General features: G+C 36.7%; 1 protein-coding gene across 3 annotated transcripts; it reads left to right on the top strand.

The window, feature by feature from the left end:
• Nucleotides 1-1183: 1183 nt before the first annotated feature.
• GJD3 (gap junction protein delta 3) lies at nt 1184-20711 on the top strand. 3 transcript variants are annotated; one of them, XM_053694076.1, is made up of 2 exons: nt 1184-1251; nt 18986-20711. In XM_053694076.1, the coding sequence occupies exon 2, from the start codon at nt 19012-19014 to the stop codon at nt 19921-19923; it is 912 nt and encodes a 303-aa protein (XP_053550051.1). In that variant the 5' UTR covers nt 1184-1251; nt 18986-19011; the 3' UTR covers nt 19924-20711. The 3 variants fall into 3 exon arrangements, with proteins under 3 accessions (XP_053550051.1, XP_053550041.1, XP_053550046.1); XM_053694066.1 differs by lacking the exon at nt 1184-1251 and adding an exon at nt 1412-1652; XM_053694071.1 differs by lacking the exon at nt 1184-1251 and adding an exon at nt 12389-12480.
• Nucleotides 20712-21306: the final 595 nt, after the last annotated feature.

The raw sequence follows: 21306 nt of genomic DNA, 5'->3' as shown, positions 1-21306 counted from the left end.
TAAAAAAAATGTGCACAGTCTTTTATATTTACACTTTTTGAGTCACCAGATCCTACTGAGCATGTGCAAGAGTTCACCATACGTATATGCATTTGTGATTGGCTGATTGCTATCACATGGTACAAGGGGAGTGGAAATATACATAACTTTTAAATTTGTTATAAAAAAATCTACTACTCATTTGAAGTTCAGACTAAGTGCTATTGCATTGTCTTGTTATCTTGCATTTGTTGTTTATGCAAATCTAATGTGTTGAGTGGTCCTTTAATATCCCTTTTTTGGATTTTTTACAATGAATTTGTTGTTAAAACAGTAGCTGCTGGGATGTGCTTCCACAAATCAACAACTCCTTCTAGGCTATAGACCTGTATAATTTCCCTTAACCTTTTGCACTCCAGCTGCAGTGCATGATCTCTTGTTCTACTGAGGCTTTGGAATTTATTTTCAGTTGGTAAACAAATATTAATAACAAGAAACAAGAGACTTCCATCTAAAGCAAAAGAGGTCAAAGAGGGAAAATGTTCTCAGGCAGAACAAACAAATTTTACAGTGTCATAAAATTAACTCTTATGTTAACTTCAAAATATTGTCAAATTTTTTATGGAGGGGCAAAAATAATATGCTATAATTTTTTAAAACAATTTTTTTATGTGACTTCTCTAGATAACACTTGCAACAAAAATAATATATATATATTTATATATAAAACAGAACTGCACTCACTGGATTTATAAAAAAAACAACATTTATTTACATATGGTACAAACTGTGACGTTTTGGGGTCTACAAACCCCTTCCTCAGATGTTTGTAGACACTGAAATGTCAACGATTGTACCGTATGTAAATACATTTTGTTGTTTTTTATAAATCCAGTGAGTACAGTTCTGTTTTTTTATTTTTGTTAACTCAGCACCCTGGTAGCTGACCAACTGTCTTAGCTGACCAACTATATAGTGAGAGTTATAGTGAGAGTGCAGATCATTCTGAACTTATATATATATATGTTTTACTGAGCAGTGCAGTTTAGAAATAACTTGAAATACTGCTACTAACATAGTTCATATTAACAGGTTGATGTCACTTTAAGAGTAGGCGGAGTTTGAAAGTCCCTAAATATCTTCTCATCCTGAAACTATCCAGGGAAAATGAAGTGAAAGCAGTTCCAACCCGAGGTTATAAACTCTTCATGTTATGATCAGCAACTGCAGAACAGAAAAATCATCAGAACAGACAACAAAAAATATTTTCAGGTATGAAGACACAGTGACTGCAGAATATCAGGACAGGCTCAGACAGTGCTGGGTACCCACATAATATTGGGTAACTGATTGACTGCAGGGTATTAGAACAAGTTTAACAATGCTATGTTTTATAAAGATTGTAGAATTTGGCTCTATATCAGGACTAATTTAGCTAGGTTTCTATATACAGAACTGCGTCTCATCAGAACTTTCACAGACAGCACAGAGTTTCTGTTTAATGTATTGCGACCTCCTGAATTTGGATTATCAAGAAGTTTCAGGAAGTCATCCAACTTTTATCCTTGTGGGCTGGAGACAGAGCAGATTTTTAGGATGTCCCTGTGTAAGAAAAACTAAGTACCTGAGCCATTACCAGGACTCACAATGTTATGGCTGCCTTGGTATTAGAGGTGAGAGATACCCATACCCTGATCACTGATAAAAAAAATGTCTTTATGGGGTAGCTGCTAGTGAATTGTATGTGCTGTGATGTGTATTTTCAGCATGTGATACCTATGCTCCTTACTTTATGTAAATTAGAGAGATTAGTAGCACATGCCCTGCTGCCTCTGTTTGAAATGGAGAGTTAGGTACCCAAATATCTTACACGAGTAGGTCAAGGGTAGGTGTCTGATGTGTAGATACAGTGATGAGAGATATGTGTCCCACCGGCATCTGTGTGTTAGAGGTGATCAGTATCTGTGTAGAGTTGTTGGTCATGAGGTTTGTGCATTAGGAGTTGGTGAGACATATTTCCACTAGTAATGTGAACAGTACATGCAGCATGATTCCTACTGCATCAGTACTATTTTTTTTCAATCACCAAAGTTATACTATTTAGAATTTCTTGATATTGAATGTGTTTTAGTCAACTGGAGTCAATGGGGTGGGTTGCTTTCTAATCTATTGATAAAATGGATGTAAAAGTCAAAATGAAACTGTTATGGTTTAGATACAGTAGGGGTTTTAAGAGATTTTTCAATTTACTTTTATTATCAAATTTAGGGGTTGCATCACAATCTTGCGATTGATCTTGGCAGAACATCGGCCGGGATTGTTTGGTCTGTTTTTCAGTGATCACAATTACAAAATGCTTCTATCTTTCATACCCCTGAAGATCTAAAGTTTTACCTCCCTAAAACAGCACAACATTATTATCTTTTTGTTAATCTCCCGATTCCATAATCCAAAAACCTAAAATGATTTTTTGACTATACATACTGGTGGGCAGAATACATTAAAAATAATATATTTGAATATTTCATATCATTTTCTTTACCACGGCTCATTTTCGCAAACCCCTATTTCCGACACTAATGCAACACTTCAGCTAATCACAAGCATCTTTGAGAGGGCCCATGGGCCTGTGGTTCACCAGAGTTGAGAGGCGAATGGCTTATTGTTTATGTCGCATGGAGACGTATGTATTTAATTGTCTGTTATAGAAGGTAAGATATATAATTATGCGCTATTGTGTATCATTGAGTTTGGACAAAGAGTCACATCTTGATATCTATGTACTAAGTGGAGGTGCAGGTATGAGCATTGATATCTGCTTATGAATAGCTGAGCGATAGTAATTGATGACTATATGTGTTAGTAGTGTAGAGTAGATGACCTGATGCCTCTGTATTAAGAGTTGGGATGTACAAAACATTATGACTATGTATTAAGATGCTTCTATATTTTAACTTCTCCCCTGAATTTAAAGTATTTCAGACCACTGAGCACACTCTGATTAGTGTAACCCTTTAAATCCCAGTGTGTGTGACATTGCTTTTCCTTTTCAGATTGCTTGCAAGTTTCCCCTCCCATAATCCTGGGGACTGAGCTGTCCCTGATGTCTCTGCAGGAGAGTTGAGAGGTATGCGCTAAATGCAGACATGCTTATCCTTTATCAGTCTGACCAGGAGAGAGGGAGGAAAGCTTTACCATTAACCCTTTCAAGGGACTTAAACCCACTTATTGGTAACCCTGCTTGTAGGGAAACCCTCCTCATTAGTTATATATTTAATCTATGGTATTTTATTGTGTTGTGTTTTTATAATTATCAATTATTTGTAAAGCACCAACAGATTCCTCTGCAGCGTTAGTTTTGTTTTTAAATAATGGTATCATTGCTGAAATGGCACTGAGCATTACTGTGTAAACAAAATATTTGGGGATTTAAAACTTACACGTTAAATATCATTGGTTCTCTTGAACGATTTTCTAATGGCAGCTCAGCATTATAATATTTACTCAGTTATTGAAATTTTCAATTGTTACATTTAAATGCAAAATAATGGAGTTAATTCTCAAAATCTAACATTCAAGTATTAATAATATACAACATTATACAATATTACAATATGGTGTCAAATATGAATTGGGACTCAGCTCAGATATATATGACATTTCACTTAAATGATACATTTAAAATACTGTACTCTTACCAAAATCTTATTTCAAGAATAATGTCCCTTCTATAGAAACAATATGAGGATGAGAGATCCCACAATGCTTTGCTTTGTACTATTTCAGCATCAGTGTTGCAATATTGAATAATGCTGTATATAAAAATGTAATTCAGTTTTTTGAGAATAACCTAAATTTGTGTGCAATTTTTTAGACTTTGCTTATATAACAGATATATACTCTTAAGTGAAGATCTGATACTCTGAGTTATAATATGTAAAATGCTTGGAATTATATAATATTTTGTTTAGCAATTAAACACGGCTAAAATGTGACATAATTACAAAATTTTCCATAATATGTATAAAAAAAACAAAAAACATATTTTTGAAAATGGAAAACCTTTTGGAAGGAAACGTACAATTAAATTCATTTTTTAAAATTTAGTGAACAAATGTTGCTCAATAATTCTCGTAATTAGTTGAGATTTCTTCTCTTCCATTTGTTGCAGCACATTTAGTACCACCACGTTTGTAAAAGAAAAAAATATCATAAGATAAAATATTTCCAAAATTGTTTAAACTAAGTGTGTATATATATATATATATATATATATATATATACACACACACACATATATATATATATATTATACACACACACACACATATATATATATATATATATATTATACACACACACACATATATATATATATATATATATATATATATATATATATATATATATATATGTATAAATACTGTATATAATCAAGCCACCTCCATTCCAAACAAACCATCATTTATCTATTTATATTATATAGATAGATCAATAAAAGTATGCCCAAATTATAATTTATAGATCTTTTTATCTACAATAAATATGCATGTCTGTAAATAACTAGGATGCACTCAATTACAAATTTCTAGTAGAATATGTAAATATGCATACAGTGTGGAATACACAGCTCTCAAGGCGACTTTTCTGTTCCATATGTCATTGTGCAGCCTTTAGTGTGCTTAGTTTAGCCTCCCTATTGATACCACAACCCATTTCAGGGAGAATACACCTCAAATGACAAAATCAAGGTAAATAAGCTGTTTGTAAACAATGTAATAAACTCCAGCAGGTCAAATGGATTACACATTGAAGGGTTGAAACTGTTACAGTACAACGTCCCTTTAATGGAGCCCTTATGTGTAGAAACTAGAAAGGGTATGGAGGTTGATAGTTCTTAATGAATAGAGTGAGTATGTTGTATTTGGAGACTGCAGAAGAGTGGCCTGGAAATTTCCTAATGTCCGAAATTTTTATAAGTTGTTTTTTTAAACACCATCGCCTAGATTTAGAGTTCTGCGTTAGCCAGCAAAACCAGCGTTAAGGGCTCCTAACGCTGCTTTTTACCGCCCGCTGGTATTTAGAGTCAGTCAGGAAATGGTCTAACGCTCACTTTCCAGACGCGACTTTTCCATACCGCAGATCCCCTTACGCCAATTGCGTATCCTATATTTTCAATGGGATCTTCCTAACGCCGGTATTTAGAGTCTTGGCTGAAGTGAGCGTTAGAAATCTAACGACAAGACTCCAGCCGCAGCAAAAAGCCAGGAGTTAAGAGCTTTCTGGGCTAACGCCGGTTTATAAAGCTCTTAACTACTGTGCTCTAAAGTACACTAACACCCATAAACTACCTATGTACCCCTAAACCGAGGTCCCCCCACATCTAATAAAAAATTGTAACCCCTAATCTGCCGACCACACACCGCCGCCACCTACATTATCCCTATGTACCCCTAATCGGCTGCCCCTAACATCGCCGACCCCTACATAATATTTATTAACCCCTAATCTGCCCCCCCCCCCCCAACGTTGCCGCTACCTTACCTACACTTATTAACCCCTAATCTTCCGACCGGACCTCGCCGCTACTCTAATAAATGTATTAACCCCTAAACCGCCTCACTCCCGCCTCGCAAACCCTATAATAAATTTTATTAACCCCTAATCTGCCCTCCCTAACATCGCCGCCACCTAACTTCAAGTATTAATAATACCTAATCTGCCGACCGGACCTTGCCGCTACTCTAATAAATGTATTAACCCCTAAAGCTAAGTCTAACCCTAACCCTAACACCCCCCAAAGTTACATATAATTTTAATCTAACAAAATAAATTATTTCTTATTAAATAAATTAATCCTATTTAAAGCTAAATACTTACCTGTAAAATAAACCCTTATATAGCTACAATATAACGAATAATTATATTGTAGCTATTTTAGGATTTATATTTATTTTACAGGCAACTTTGTATTTATTTTAACTAGGTACAATAGCTATTAAATAGTTATTAACTATTTAATAGCTACCTAGCTAAAAGAAATACAAAATTACCTGTAAAATAAATCCTAACCTAAGTTACAATTAAACCTAACACTACACTAGCAATAAATAAATTAAATAAATTAACTACAATTACCTACAATTAAATCAACTAAACTAAATTCCAAAAACAAACAAACACTAAATTCCAAAAAAAAAAAAAAGATTACAAGAATTTTAAACTAATTACACCTACTCTAAGCCCCCTAAAAAAATAACAAAGAATATGACTCTGCTCCAAAGAAATTGGTCAACAATGTCCTGGAAAAACTAATAAAAAAAATAAGTGACAAATCATATCTAGTCCTTGGTTGCCTTAAATTTATTAGCTTCATATGTCTACAAGAACAGCTATTTTAAACACCAGAATGTACTGCAAACAAATCATAATTTTATTATAACACAGCTTTCTATAGGGCTTTGCTTTTGTAACTCTATAGGATTTGTGTGTGTGTTTTTGAATGAGCCATTTGTTTGTCTACAAATTAGAACTTTGGTCTAGCAAAGTTGTGACGCTGCTTTCTTTCTATAAACATGCAAACAATTGATTTAAATTGATTTCATACTTGTAATATAACCACAAAATTTGTTTAGGAACTTATTTAGAAAGAATTGCACTATTTTGCAGAATAGTAATTGTAAATATTATTCTAATTTCCATATGCTGAATTATAGAGGGAGGGTTTTTACTAAAATTGCTTTAGTAACGTAATTTTTTCTTAGTTTTTTTTTAATAAAAGAGAATATATTGACAACATTAAGGGCTAGATTACAAGTATTGAAATATTGTGTCCATGCAAACTTGCACTCGTATTACAAGTTGAAATTAAATGCGACCGCATGAGCGCAAACTAAATTTGCGCTCGTCTGGTTAGCGTGACTGAAGACCTTGCGTCAAGGGTTAGGGCTAAAAAAGTCACACCAAGCACAACATAAATACATTGAAATAAAGTGTTACACTCAAATATATGCTGTCTGATATAAATTATACACATAAATATTAAAATTATATATGTATTGGGAGCCTTTTCCACTCAAATACCTAAAAATATTAAAAATCATTTTAATATGTATGTACATATGTATAGATATATATTTTACAAAATATACATCATATATATATATATATATATATATATATATATATATATATATATATATATATATATATATATATAATTAAGAACAAAAAGAAAATGTTATCCTATGTAAAGAACATTGCAATGTAAAAAATTCATAACTACCTTTAGGTTAGATATGTAGCTTTATCTCCTGTTGGGTTAGCATGTTTTTTTTCCAGTTTGCGCTCTCCTTTGAAGTCTTTGGGGAGAAGAGGTTAACACGGTTGTGATATCTGAAAGTCTTGAAGTTAGTGTGTGTCAGCTTTTGCTCGGACACTAACATTTTACTTTCAACTTGTAATACACGCAATAACCTGCGCGTGTTACAAGTTTGCTTCTGCCGGTGTTTGGCTCTAGCGAAAATTATAAATAGTGCGCCACTTGTAATCTGTCCCTAAGAGTTTTCATGTGTGCCACCTCTGGGTTTGAAGAATCAAAATCCAACCTTTTATGATCTATAGCAACTCATTTTTGGGTATTGTGCATGTTATAATCAAGTAAGAAGTCAGGTTGTTAGCAATGCTCAGAATAGTGCTTAAATAAAGCTCAGTGGATTAAGGTAATACCTGTAAACACATTATCAATAATCTATGTGTATGAGCTGATGTATTGGATTACTAGTAATCATGAGTGTTACTATCTGAGAGTATTGTTACATACTCCTTGAGATAGTTCATGGAGGCAGGATGGATATGCTCCTACCTGTCAGCTAGATTACAAGTTTTGTGTTGGAGCCATTACAAGTCTTGTCGGTATAGCTGTACCGCACACCTTTTAGCCTGTACCGCAACGTCAGTCCTGCATACGTAAAAATGACGTATTTTCATGGGATTCCCATAGCGCCGGTATTACGAGTTTTGTGGTGAGGCTAAAAAGTCAGTGTTGCAGCCTAAAACAACAAGATCTGTAACGCCATCTAAAGTCAGTAGTTATGAGTTTTACGTTACAAAGCTGTAACATAAAACTCATAACTAAACGGCTACAAAGTGCACTAAACACCCATAAACTACCTATTAACCCCTAAACCGAGGCCCTGCCACATCGCAAACACTATAATAAATTTATTAACCACTAATCTGCCGCTCCCGATATCTCCGCCACTAATTTTTTTTATTAACCCCTATTCTGCCGCTCCCCGGCATCGTCACCACTATACTAAAGTTATTAACCCCTAAACCACCACCCTCCCGCATCAAAAACACTATTTAAATAATATTAACCCCTAATCTGCCGTCCGCCCACACTGCCGCTATATTAAACCTATTGACCCCTAAACCTCAAGCCCCCCACAATGAAATATATTAAAATAAACTATTAACCCTTTGACTGAAAGCCCCCCCACAACAAAATAAACTAATTTAAACTAATAACCCCCAAACCTAATGATCACCTAACTTTACATTAAAATTACAATTTCCCTATCTTAAATTAAATAAAAATTTACCTGTCAAATTAAAATTAAAATTATTTTAAACTAACAATTAAACTATTATAAATATTAAACTAAAATTAAGTTAACTACCAATTAAATAAAACTAAACTACCAATAAAAAATCCTAACACTACTCTAAAAATTACAAAAAGTATCTACCTACAAAAAATAAAAACGAACTAAATTACAAAAAACCCCCACTAAATTATGAAAAAATAAACAAATTATCAAAAATAAAAAAAAATTACACCTAATCTAATAGTCCTATCAAAATAAAAAAGCCCACCCAAAATGTAAAAAAAAACCCAGCCTACAATAAACTACCAATGACCCTTAAAAGGGCCTTTTGTGGGGCATTGCCCCAAAGATATAAGCTCTTTTACCTGTTAAAAAAATACAAACACCCCCACAACCAACCCCCCCAAATAAAAAACCTAACTCTAAAATAACCTAAGCTAACCATTGCCCTGAAAAGTGCATTTGTATGGGCATTGCCCTTAAAAGGGCATTTAGCTCTTTTACTGCCCAGACCCTAAACTAAAAAAAAAAAACACACAAAAAACATCTTAAAAAAACCTAACACTAACCCCAAAACGATCCACTTACAGTTGTTGAAGTCCTGCTTGAAGGATCCAGCCGGGCGAAGTCCTCATCCATGCGGCAAGAAGTCTTCATCCAAGCGGCCTCTTCTATCTTCATCCAGCCGGCGTAGTCCTCATCCATGCGGCAAGAAGTCTTCATCCAGACGGCCTCTTCGATCTCCAGCCAGCCAGCGCAGAGCGGTCCATTCTGAAGACATCCGGCGCAGAACATCCTCTTCATACAGTCTCCACCGCAAACTGGAACTTCAATGCAAGTGACGTCATCCAAGATGGCGTCCCTTGCATTCATATTGGCTGAAAGATTTGAATCAGCCAATAGGATTTAAGCAGCTCTCATTCTATTGGCTAATTCGAATCTTTCAGCCAATAGGAATGCAAGGGACGCCATCTTATAATAGAATGGGAGCTGCTTAAATCCTAATGACTGATTTGAATAGCCAATAGCATTTTATTAGCCCTAATTCCTATTGGCTGATTTAAATCTTTCAGCCAATAGGAATGCAAGGGACATCATCTTGAATCGCATCCCTTGATTTGAAGATTCAGTTTACAATGGCGATCGTAAGAAGATGAGCTTCATGACGGATGTCTTCAGGATGGACCCGCTCCGCGAAGGCTAGATGAAGATCGAAGAGGCCGTCTGTAAGAAGACTTCTTGCCGCATGGATGAGGACTTCGCCGACTGGATGAAGACTTCTTGCCGCATGGATGAGGTCTTCGCCAGCTGGATGGATCCTTCAAGCGGTACTTCAACAACTGTAAGTGGATCGGGGTTAGTGTTAGGTTTTTTTAAGGTTTTTTTTATTTATTTTTTAGTTTAGGGTCTGGGCAGTAAAAGAGCCAAATGCCCTTTTAAGGACAATGCCCATACAAATGCCCTTTTCAGGGCAATGGTTAGCTTAGGTTATTGTAGAGTTAGGGTTTTTATTTGGGGGGTTGTTTGTGGGGGTGGTGGGCTGATAACTTTGGGGTAATGCCCCACAAAAGGCCCTTTTAAGGGCCATTGGTAGTTTATTGTAGGCTAGGGTTTTCTTATTTTGGGTGGGCATTTTTATTTTGATAGGGCTATTAGATTAGGTGTAATTCTTTTTTATTTTTAATAATTTGTTTGTTATTTTGTGTAATTTATATTTTTAGTTGGTGGGGTTTTTTTTAAGTAAAGGAGCTGTTTATCTCAGGGCAATGCCCTACAAAAGGCAATTTTAAGGGCCCCCAAAAGGCCCTTTTAAGGGCCCTTGGTAGTTTATTCTAGAGTAGGGTTTTTTATTTTGGGGTGTTTTTTAAGGGTATTAGAATAGGATTAATCTTTTTTTTTTTTCATTTCATTTTGTTGTTTTTTTTGTAATGATAGGTTTTTTTATTTTTTGTAATGGTAGGTTTTTTTATTTTTGGTAATGTTAGATTTTAGTGTAAGGCAGGTTAGGTTTTATTTCACGGGTAAGTTTGTATTTATTTTAACTAGGTAGTTAGTAAATAGTTAATAACTATTTACTAACTAGTCTACCTAGTTAAAATAAATCCAAACTTACCTGTGAAATAAAAATAAAACCTAAGCTAGCTACAATGTAACTATTAGTAAGTATTTAGTTTTAAATATGAATTCTTTAGTTAATAATTGTAAATTTAATTTAGATCTAATTTAAATATGTTTAAGTTAGAGGGGTTAGGTTTAGGGGTTAATATAGTTTAATTTAGCTTGTTGCGATGTGGGGGGGGATGGCGGTTTAGGGATTAATAGGTTTATTTAGTTAATAAGTGTAAATTTAATTTAGCTATATTTGTATTATGTTAAAGTTAGGGGGTGTTAGGGTTAGGGTTACGTTAGGGTTAGGGTTACGGTAGGGTTAGGTTTAGGGGTTTTTAGGGTTTAATTTAGCTTGTTGCGATGTGGGGGGCTGGCGGTTTAGGGGTTAATAGGTTTATTTAGTTAATAAGTGTAAATTTAATTTAGCTATATTTGTATTATGTTAAAGTTAGGGGGTGTTAGGGTTACGGTAGGGTTAGGGTTTTTTAGGGGTTAATATAGTTTACTTTAGCTTGTTGCGATGTGGGAGGCTGGCGGTTTAAGGGTTAATAGGTTAATTTAGTTAATAAGTATAAATTTAATTTAGCTATATTTGTATTATGTTAAAGTTAGGGGGTGTTATGGTTAGGGTTACGGTAGGGTTAGGTTTAGGGTTTTTTAGGGGTTAATATAGTTTAATTTTGCTTGTTGCGATGTGGGGGGCTGGCGGTTTAGGGGTTAATAAATGTAGTATAGTGGCAGCGATATCGGGGGTGGCAGATTAGGGGTTAATAATTTTATTTAGGTAGCGGCGATATCGGAAGCGGCAGAGTAGGGGTTAATAACTGTAGGCATGAGTTAGCGATGTCTGGGGCAGCAGATTAGGGGTGTTTAGATGTAGGGTTTATGTTAGGTTTAAACTGTATTTTAATTTCCCCATAGACATCAATCGCAGGTTTTAGGGTTTTTTTTGGCCGGCTCTCCCCATTGATGACTATGGGGAAATTGTGCACGAGCACGTCTCAGCAGCACTGTGATTGTGTGCGTTATGGAGCTCAACGCAACCATATTGCATGCAAATGGCATATGTTTGAGAACTTGTTATAGCAGCGCTACAGAAAATTAAATAACGGAAACTTTTGTTGCGTTCGTTAATTTCTCTATAGCACTCAAAATTTGTAATCTAGTTGTGTGTTAGCAAGCTGAATGATAATTCTAGTATCTAATTAGTAGTTTTAATAACCCCCACTTTCAGACAGTGACATATTGTCACAGTTTGTTGAAAAAATCAATGTACAGATGTTTGATGCCTTTCAGCACCAGTTATTTTACCACCTCTTAAGCATGAGTTACATGTGATACATGAATCTCTTACAACCAACGGGTTAAACAATGATTCGTGTTTAAAAAGCACCCATCTGAGTATTGTCATTATCTGGCTACGCAGACCAGTACTGTTTCTTAGTTTCAATGCTAACTAGCTCCAGTGTCATTCTTAAAAGGACATACACTCATTTTGTCTTTGCATTAATGTTTTGTAGATGATCTATTTATATAGCCCATAAAGTTTTTAGTTTTTTTAAATGTATAGTTTTGCTTATTTTTAAATAACATTGCTCTGATTTACAGACTCCTAACCAAGCCCCAAAGTGTTATGAGAATACCGTCAGCTACCTACTCCAGCTTGCTCCTGTTTGTGTAAAGGATCTTTTCATATGCAAAAGAAGGGGGAGGGGTTATTTCCCACTTGCAGTGGGCTTTCCAGCTACCTTTTCAACAAAGCTAAACTGAGAGATTCTAAGTAAGTTTTTAAACAGTTTTATACTGGATTTTTATATCAGTATCTGGGCATCTTATTCTTTATAGTAGTGTCTATTACATGCAGTTATATAAAAATGAGTGTATACTGTCCCTTTAATGCTATATGGATGGACAAATTCCCTAAATCAGTGCCCAACAAACCCAGGAAACAGCTTTAACATTAGGGACTGGCGCCTCAGTTTAGACCACCAAAGACACCAAATGATGCCACCCACTTCTTCCCGTCAGCCACCTCCAACCTCACCTAAAAATTATCCTGATACAGCTGGATCCTTTTAACCCCTTAGTGACCAGACCATTTTTCAATGTTCTTACTGTTAAGGACCAGGGCTATTTTTACATTTCTGTGGTGTTTGTGTTTAGCTGTAATTTTCCTCTTTCTCATTTACTGTACCCACACATATTATATACCGTTTTTCTCACCATTAAAAGGACTTTCTAAAGATACCATTATTTTCATCATATCTTATAATTTACTATAAAAAATATTATAAAATAAGATGAAAAAAATGAAAAAAACCCACTTTTTCTAACTTTGACCCTCAAAATCTGCTACACATCTACAACCACCAAAAAGCACCCATGCTAAATAGTTTCTAAATATTTTCCTGAGTTTAGAAATACACAATATTTACATGTTTTTTGCTTTTTTTTTTTGCAAGTTAAAGGGCAATAAGAACAAGTAGCACTTTGCTATTTCCAAACCATTTTTTTTTTCAAAATTAGTGAGTTACATTGTAACGCTGATATCTGTCAGGAATCCCTAAATAACCCTTTACATGTATATTTTTTTGTAACTTTTTTTCACTAACTTTAGGTTTCTCGCTGAAATTATTTACAAACAGCTTGTGCAATTATGGCACAAATGGTTGTAAATGCTTCTCTGGGATTCAGATAGCAGACATATATGGCTTTGGCGTTGCTTTTTGGTAATTAGAAGGTCGCTAAATGCCGCTGTGCACCACACTTATTGTATTATGCCCAGCAGTGAAGGGGTTAATTATGTAGCTTGTAGGGTTAATTTTAGCTTTAGTGTAGAGATCAGCCTCCCACCTGACACATTCCACCCTGATCCCTCCCTGACCCCTCTCAAACAGCTCTCTTCCTTCCCCCACCTCACAATTGTTACCGCCATCTTAAGTACTGGCAGAAAGCCTGCCAGTACTAAAATAAAAGGCTTTTTTTTTTTTTTACATCATTTTTTTAATTTTTTTTATATATAGTCTGCAGTGTTGAAACCCCCAACCTCCCTGACCCCCACCCCAAACTGCTCTTTAATCCTCCCCCCTCTCCATATTTGCCGCCATCTTGGAGTTTACTAAAAAAAATTGCCTTTTTTTAATTAAAAAAGATTAAAAAAGGCCTTTTTTCTGTAGTGTAGCTGCCCCCCCTCAATACCCTACCCAGATCCCTTTCCTAATGCTTATGCCCCCCTCTCCCTCCTTACCTTTCACTACAGCTGTTCCATAGTGTAGCGGTCCATCCCGCACGCCTGCATGCGCTCCTGCCCCCTCAGCGCACAAGCGCTCCCGGACCCATCATCCTAAAAGGAAGGAAGTCTACCAGAGATGGGCTGCCCACCCGCCTCCCTGCTGTCCCTCCCGTGCCACCAACAATCGGCACCATCGCTGCCCAATGCAGAAAAGACCACAGAGTGGCTCTTTCTGCATCGGTTAATTAAAAAAGGGTATTGCAGGATGTTTCAATATCGAGGCATCACTGCAATACCATGAGAGCGGCTGGAAGCGATCACAGCTCTCTTAACTCCCCTACCTCACAATAGTCACTGCCATCTTAAGAACTGGCAGAAACTTTGCCAGTACTAAAATAAAATGTTTTTTTTTTTTTTTTTTTACATAATTTTTTTTTTTTATATATATATTCTGCAGTGTTGGATCCCCCCTTAGCCCCCCTGATGATGTGCCAGACACTTCCTGTTTTTGTAGGACGTGCCTAGCACGTCCTTGGTTGTTAAAGGGTTAAGGCCTCACAGCTGTGAAATACAAATGCAACTTCGGACAAGCCATTCTTCTAATACCTCCTGCAAAGCTTTAATGAATAGTGCCCGGTTTTTAAAAAATACTCTTAAAAACAGGTGGACTTTCCTTCATTCATTAAACTATACAATGAAGCTGACTTTTTAAAATACTTACCTTTGTTTTATGGAAAGCAGACCGGCGATCCTATACCCGCAGTTCCTGCTGTACTTAGCACAGCGATGACGAATCCGTCTTCATCCAATCATTGCGTGGCCATATGAGCTGGACGCCAAAGGGGGCACGCAACGATTGGAGGAAGCTTATGGCCCATGTACATGGGCTTTAACACTAGTATATACATATATAAATAAAAATATATATTTTAAAATAAAAAGAGCATTTTCTTCTATGTGAAGAACATTGGAATGAAAAATATTCATAACTCACTTGTTGGTGTCGGATTAGCATGAAAGAGATAACTGTTAGGTTTTTTTTAACAGTGCGCCCCTTAGAAGTCTGAGAAGAGCTAACATGGTCACAGTATCCAAAGTCCTGAAGTTAGTGCACATCAGACTTTCGCTCGCGAGCTAACTTTTTACTTTCAACTTGTAATACCTGTAATAACCCGCCCGAGATACATTTTTACTTAAAGCGCAATTAGTGCGAGCAAAAAACACTTTAGACCATTTTCTTTTTTATGTCCTTTTAAACAGTGATTTCTTCAGAAGATTTTACTGTTAAAGGGACACTGAACCAAAAATTTATCTTTCTTGATTCAGATAGAGCATGCAATTTTAAGCAACTTTCTAATTTATTCCTATTATCAATTTTTCTTCCTTCTCTTGCTATCTTTATTTGAAAAAGAAGGCATCTAAGCTTTTTTTAGGTTCAGACTCTGGACAGCACTTTTTATTGGTGGATGAATTAATCCACCAATCAGCAAGGACAACCCAGGTTGTTCACCAAAAATGGTCCGGCATCTAAACTTACATTCTTGCATTTCAAATAAAGATACCAAGAGAATGAAGAAAATTTGATAATAGGAGTAAATTAGAAATATGCTTAAAATTTCATGCTCTATCTGAATCACGAAAGAAAAAATTTGGGTTCAGTGTCCCTTTAAGGAGAGGAAATGTGTTAGTTATAATAGAAATATGTATATTGAGAGCCGCTGTGCAGGTATATATTGATATCAATGTAAGTGATTCTTTATTGTAAACTGTTGTTTTATAACTATTTTTTTAAGGACTGAATTTGTAGAGATTTAATCACTGATCAGCCCTTACAGGATTAAGATTAGAAGGCAGCTAATTGTTTTTAATAATTTGGTGTTCCATTTTCTTGTTCTTAGCCATCTCGGTATTACTCCAATTTCCAAAACCCCCACTCAACTAAACGGGACATTGCACTAAACATTTTCTGCCATCCAGATGACATAGCAGTATCTAAACATGTTGATTTTTTTTGTGCCTTAAAATGTGAAATAAAAAATTTAATTATTTAAAAGAACATTATAAAGTCCTAAATGTACCTGCTAATGGTCATTGGTTGAATGGTACTTCTTGCTAATGGCCATTGGTTGAATGGTACTTCCTGCTAATGGTCATTGGTCGAATGGTACTTCCTGCTAATGGTCATTGGTCGAATGGTACTTCCTGCTAATGGTCATTGGTCGAATGGTACTTCCTGCTATTTGTCATTGAGTGTTAGTAGGAAATACCTAAAAGCCAATGAACATCAGTAAGAAGAGCACACCTGATAGTAGTATTAGTTTAAACTGAAATGTAAATCAGCTTTCAATTCTTATCTTTTCTGATTAAAAAATGTCAACATGTTTAGATTATGGGTTTTTTCATATTGAACATTTTTGAGTACATTGTTCCTTTAATTTTTTTTTTTTTCTGCTTTTGGTCATCATAAATCGTTAAATCAATTTTAACTGAGCATCCAATTAAAGTTAAACGAATATGAAACCCCAAAAATGTATTTTGTGATTCGGACAGAGGATAACATTTTAAAAAAGTTTCCGGTTTACTTCTATTATCAAATTTGCTTCATTCCAATGTTATTCTTTGCTGAAGAAATATCTAGGTAGGTATCTGGAGCACTACATAGCAGGAAATAGTGCTGCCATCTAGTGCTCTTGCAAATGGATAACATTCTTGTTAAACTACTGCAATTTGGTGCTCCAGAAATGGGCCGTGTCCTACGCTTACGTTCCTGCTTTTCAACAAAAGATACCAAGCGAACAAAGTAAAAATTTATAATAGAGGTAAATGTGGGTTTCATATCCCTTTAAAGCAATACTATGTACACAGGAAGATCTGTCTCCTTTTTATAACAATCAGTGCAGTATATTTGGCTGTAGGCTTGTCTAAAAAAAACTCCTATCACCATAATGTGGAACAATTACTCTTCAGTCATCTTGTTCATCTGTTCAGAAATTATAAGCGTTTGAAAAATGTGATCCAAAAGATAATGCCTGAGAGAACATCAACTTTGACAATATACATTTACTTAAACTAAGGCCCAGTTTCCATTGCTGTTGTAAAATGTGTAAACTGGTGGTAACATAAAACATCTCTATAGACTTAAATGGAAATACTTGTTGTTACCACCGGTTTACACATTTTACATCAGCAATGGAAACTAAGCTTAAATATTTTATGGCAATATTAAATCCACTTTATGAGAGTATTTTGCAAATAATGCTCTCTGCTACAGGAACCTTGCAATTTTTTAAAACTAGTCCTAAAGCCCGTGTACACAGGCCATTTTTTGCAGTACAGCGGTCCCACCCCTTGCTCTCTATGTCTCCCTCTCTTTTGTGCTCTCTCTCTCTCTCTGTCCCCCTCTCTTTTGTGCTCTCTCTCTGTCCCCCTCTCTTTTGTGCTCTCTCTTTAACCCTCTCTTTTGTGCTCTCTCTCATCTCTTTCATGCTCTCTCTCTCTCTCCCCCCCTCTTTTGTGCTCTCTCTCTCCCCCCTCTTTTGTGCTCTCTCTCTCCCCCCTCTTTTGTGCTCTCTCTCTCTCCCCCTCTCTTTTGTGCTCTCTCTCTCCCCCCTCTATTTTGTACTCTCTCTCTCCCCCTCTCTTTTGTGCTCTCTCTCTCTCCCCCCCCTCTCTTTTGTGCTCTCTCTCTCCCCCCTCTCTTTTGTGCTCTCTCTCTCCCCCCTCTCTTTTGTGCTCTCTCTCCCCCTCTCTTTCGTGCTCTCTCCCCCCTCTCTTTTGAGCTCTTTCTCTTCCCCCCTTTCTTTTGTGCTCTCTCACTCTCCCCCCTCTCTTTTGTGCTCTTTCTCCCCCTTTTTGTGCTCTTTCTCACCCCTCTCTTTTGTGCTCTTTCTCCCCCTTCTTTTGTGCTCTTTCTGCCCCTCTCTTTTGTGCTCTTTCTGCCCCCTTTCTTTTGTGATCTTTCTCCCCCATCTTTTGTGCTCTTTGTCCCCCCCTCTTTTGTGCTCTTTGTCCCCCCTCTTTTGTGCTCTCTCCCCCTCTCTTTTGTGCTCTCTCCCCCCTCTCTTTTGTGCTCTCTCCCCCCTCTCTTTTGTGCTCTCTCCCCCCTCTCTTTTGTGCTCTTTCTCCCCCCTCTTTTGCTCTCTCTCGCCCCTCTCTTTTGCTCTGTCTCCCACTCTTTTGCACACTCTCTCTACAGACCACACCCCGCCACGCCCGCTCCGCCCGATCATGCCCCCACCATGTCCGTGTCACGCCTCGCCACGTCCGGCTCCGTCCACTCTGCCCGGCCCCGCCCACTCCCTCTGGACAGCAGATCAGGTTAGTTTGTGTAAGGCCAGGTGTGTTTGTCCTCGTTCTGTCTCTAATGCACATGACAGCTTTGAATAAACACACTTGGCCTTTTATATTATAGGATGTTTCAAAGTCAGTCATTATAGTGATAGTTTTAAATGTACTGGTTACACACAAAATTGTTTATTTTTATATAAAAATCATTCATTCTCATTTGCCACCCATCTTTGACTAGAAATATGCTAAGTTTCTACCAAAGATTGTTGCCTTTTTTTCAATATTTTCTTAAAGGGACACAAAACTATTTTCTTTTTCTTTTCATGATTCAAATAATCAATTGTAAAGAACTTTCCAATTCACTTCTATTATCAAATGTTTTTCATTCTCCTGGTATCCTGGGTTTAAGGAGCAGCAATGGTTGAGCCAATGGCAAGAGGCATATATGGGCAGTCACCAATCAGCAGCTAGCTCCTAGTAGGGAATTGCTGCTCCTAATTTCTACTTATGTATGCTTTACAACAAAGGATACCAAGAGAACGAACCAAACTAGATAATAGAAATAAATTGGAAAGTTGTTTTAAATTACATGATCTATCTAAATCATGAAAGTTTGGACTTGACTCTACTGTCCCTTTATTTATTTTGAATTTGCAGAGAGCAAAAAATATTGCTAACCTGAACATCACACATTATTCTACCTGATTGTCTTCTAATAAACAGAATGCTAATAAAGTATTGCTAAGTCTATTCTGCTCTTTTATAGATCAAATTCCTGAGGAGAAAATCAAAATGGGGGAGTGGGGGTTCCTCAGCTCCCTGCTGGATGCAGTTCAGGAACACTCCCCTTTGGTTGGACGTTTTTGGCTGGTAGTTATGCTGATATTCCGCATTCTTATCCTGGCCACAGTGGGAAGTGACATGTTTGAAGATGAGCAAGAGGAATTTGTGTGTAATACTCTACAGCCAGGCTGTAGGCAAGTTTGTTATGACCGGGCCTTCCCCATTTCCCATTACCGCTTTTGGGTCTTCCACATTGTTCTGTTGTCAGCTCCAGCAGTGCTCTTTGTAATTTACTCCATGCACCAGAGTACCAAAATGAACAGAGATGTGGATGAGGAGGAGGCAGCAAGGAATGGCCAGCAGGGCAATACCAGGACTAAAATGAGGCCAGATCAGAGAGGACGACACATACGCATTTTCTATGTGGTCAATGTGTGCATGAGGATTTTGGCAGAGGTGGGTTTTTTGGTGGGACAGTGGCTTCTTTACGGTTTCAAGGTAAACCCAGAATACCTTTGCCAGCGCTCGCCCTGCAAGCACACAGTAGACTGCTTTGTTTCACGACCAACAGAGAAGACCATTTTCCTGCAATTCTACTTTGTGGTAGGGGTTATCTCTACACTTCTTAGCCTTTCAGAGTTGCTGCATATTTTAGTAAAGGGAAAGTGTGGGAAAAGTGAAAATTCGCACCCACCTCCTGCCTATGAAAGAGATAACTGGTCTAACAGAGAGCATGAGAGGACAAGCCACTACCTACTCCAGGGACCCACAAAAAATGATGGGCAGGTTTCTAGAAATGATGGACACCAGCTGTCTATCCCATATACTCCTGGCACTACCTACAAAGTAAAAGTGGCGCCCAGTTCAGCCAATAGTAGCAAATCTTCAAGGATAACGTCACATGGGGATTTAACAGTGTAGGTTAAAAAGGAGAGTGACAAAATAGCATGAAACAATGTAATGTTGTGCTCCCCACAGATCTTAGCTCAACGCTAAGCACAAAGGGATGTTGGGAAAACTGCAGGATGGAGCAGCAGTGAAAGGAAGGCCAAAATCACTTGCACATCTGAGAAAAGGAGTCTATCAACATTATCACAGATCAAGTGGAGAGTAGTGCCATATAATATTTTTGCCTGTGCAGCTGACAGAAAGCCAACAGTTGCATACAGGTTGTCCTAAAAATTCTGGCCTAACAATTGAACAAAGTGAGTTATATATTGCTTTCTGAGTCAGGCATCCATATGATCTCACTATCCAATGAAATTGGAGGGCATGTGTCCCATTGGCCTCTCTAATTTCTGAAATGCTTTTTCCTTATTATGGATTTGTGGTAATACACTGTACAGTGAATTGGGGTCACTAGCAAAATAACCCATGTGACCTGTTAATAAGGAGGATGATATTCAAAGCTGTATTTTTTTTTAGCTTTTTCTAGCATTACTATGTGTATAATTTTGTTGTATGCACTCTTTCATTGTAGAGTTGAATATAAATAATGCAATCTTGTAATTATAATATTTAAATAATATTATTCTTTGTAAATATTGTATACATTTTTTCCTAAATAGGGTCCAAGAAATGACTCCTGTATCTTTGCTCAGGAAGGACTTATGCAATCATTTTTATTTTATTTTTTATTTGCTAAACCAAAGAATTTTTATACGTTCAACAAAAAATTATGTCCACTGATAATAAATATGCACCATAAACGACTGCCTCTTTTTACTTTATGGATAACAAAAACACAAATCAAAATGACCCTTTTATCTTCTTGTTGACAGAAAAAGCATAACAAAATGAGACAAAAAAATATTCACAAAAGAACAAAAGTTATGCTTTCTTACTAAAGAAAACTAAATACATTTCATGTACCTCCCTCTAATCTTGGATGATTGCTGACATTATGGAACCAAGTTTACACTGCAGGTATCTGAAGAAGAGTTGCTAAACATGTGCAAACAGGTGAGCATGAATACAGTTAAAGCTAGATTTCAACATGGCAGCACACATGACTAGAGGGAGGAGGGAAATGACCTCAATACTATGCTTATAAAAAGTATTTAGGGCTAAATTACAAGTGGAGCGCTAAATTATCACGCCTGCAAACAGGCAAATTTCTCTGACGGTATCGAAACAAGGCTCCCATTGGAGCCTATGGAAGTGCACTCTCGTGAGCACAATGCTTCCCAGCAATGCGAACCCAAGGTCGTGTTTGCATTTCTGTGAATTTGAAATACCAGTGCACGTTTTGAGTGGCTTTTCACTGTGTAAACTCTGACAATGTTTTACATCAAGAGCACAGCG

This window comes from Bombina bombina, chromosome 1, assembly GCF_027579735.1.
Source record: "Bombina bombina isolate aBomBom1 chromosome 1, aBomBom1.pri, whole genome shotgun sequence".
Lineage (NCBI taxonomy): Eukaryota > Metazoa > Chordata > Amphibia > Anura > Bombinatoridae > Bombina > Bombina bombina.
Note: the sequence above shows the minus strand (reverse complement) of the source record. Positions and strands in the feature narration are given on the sequence as shown.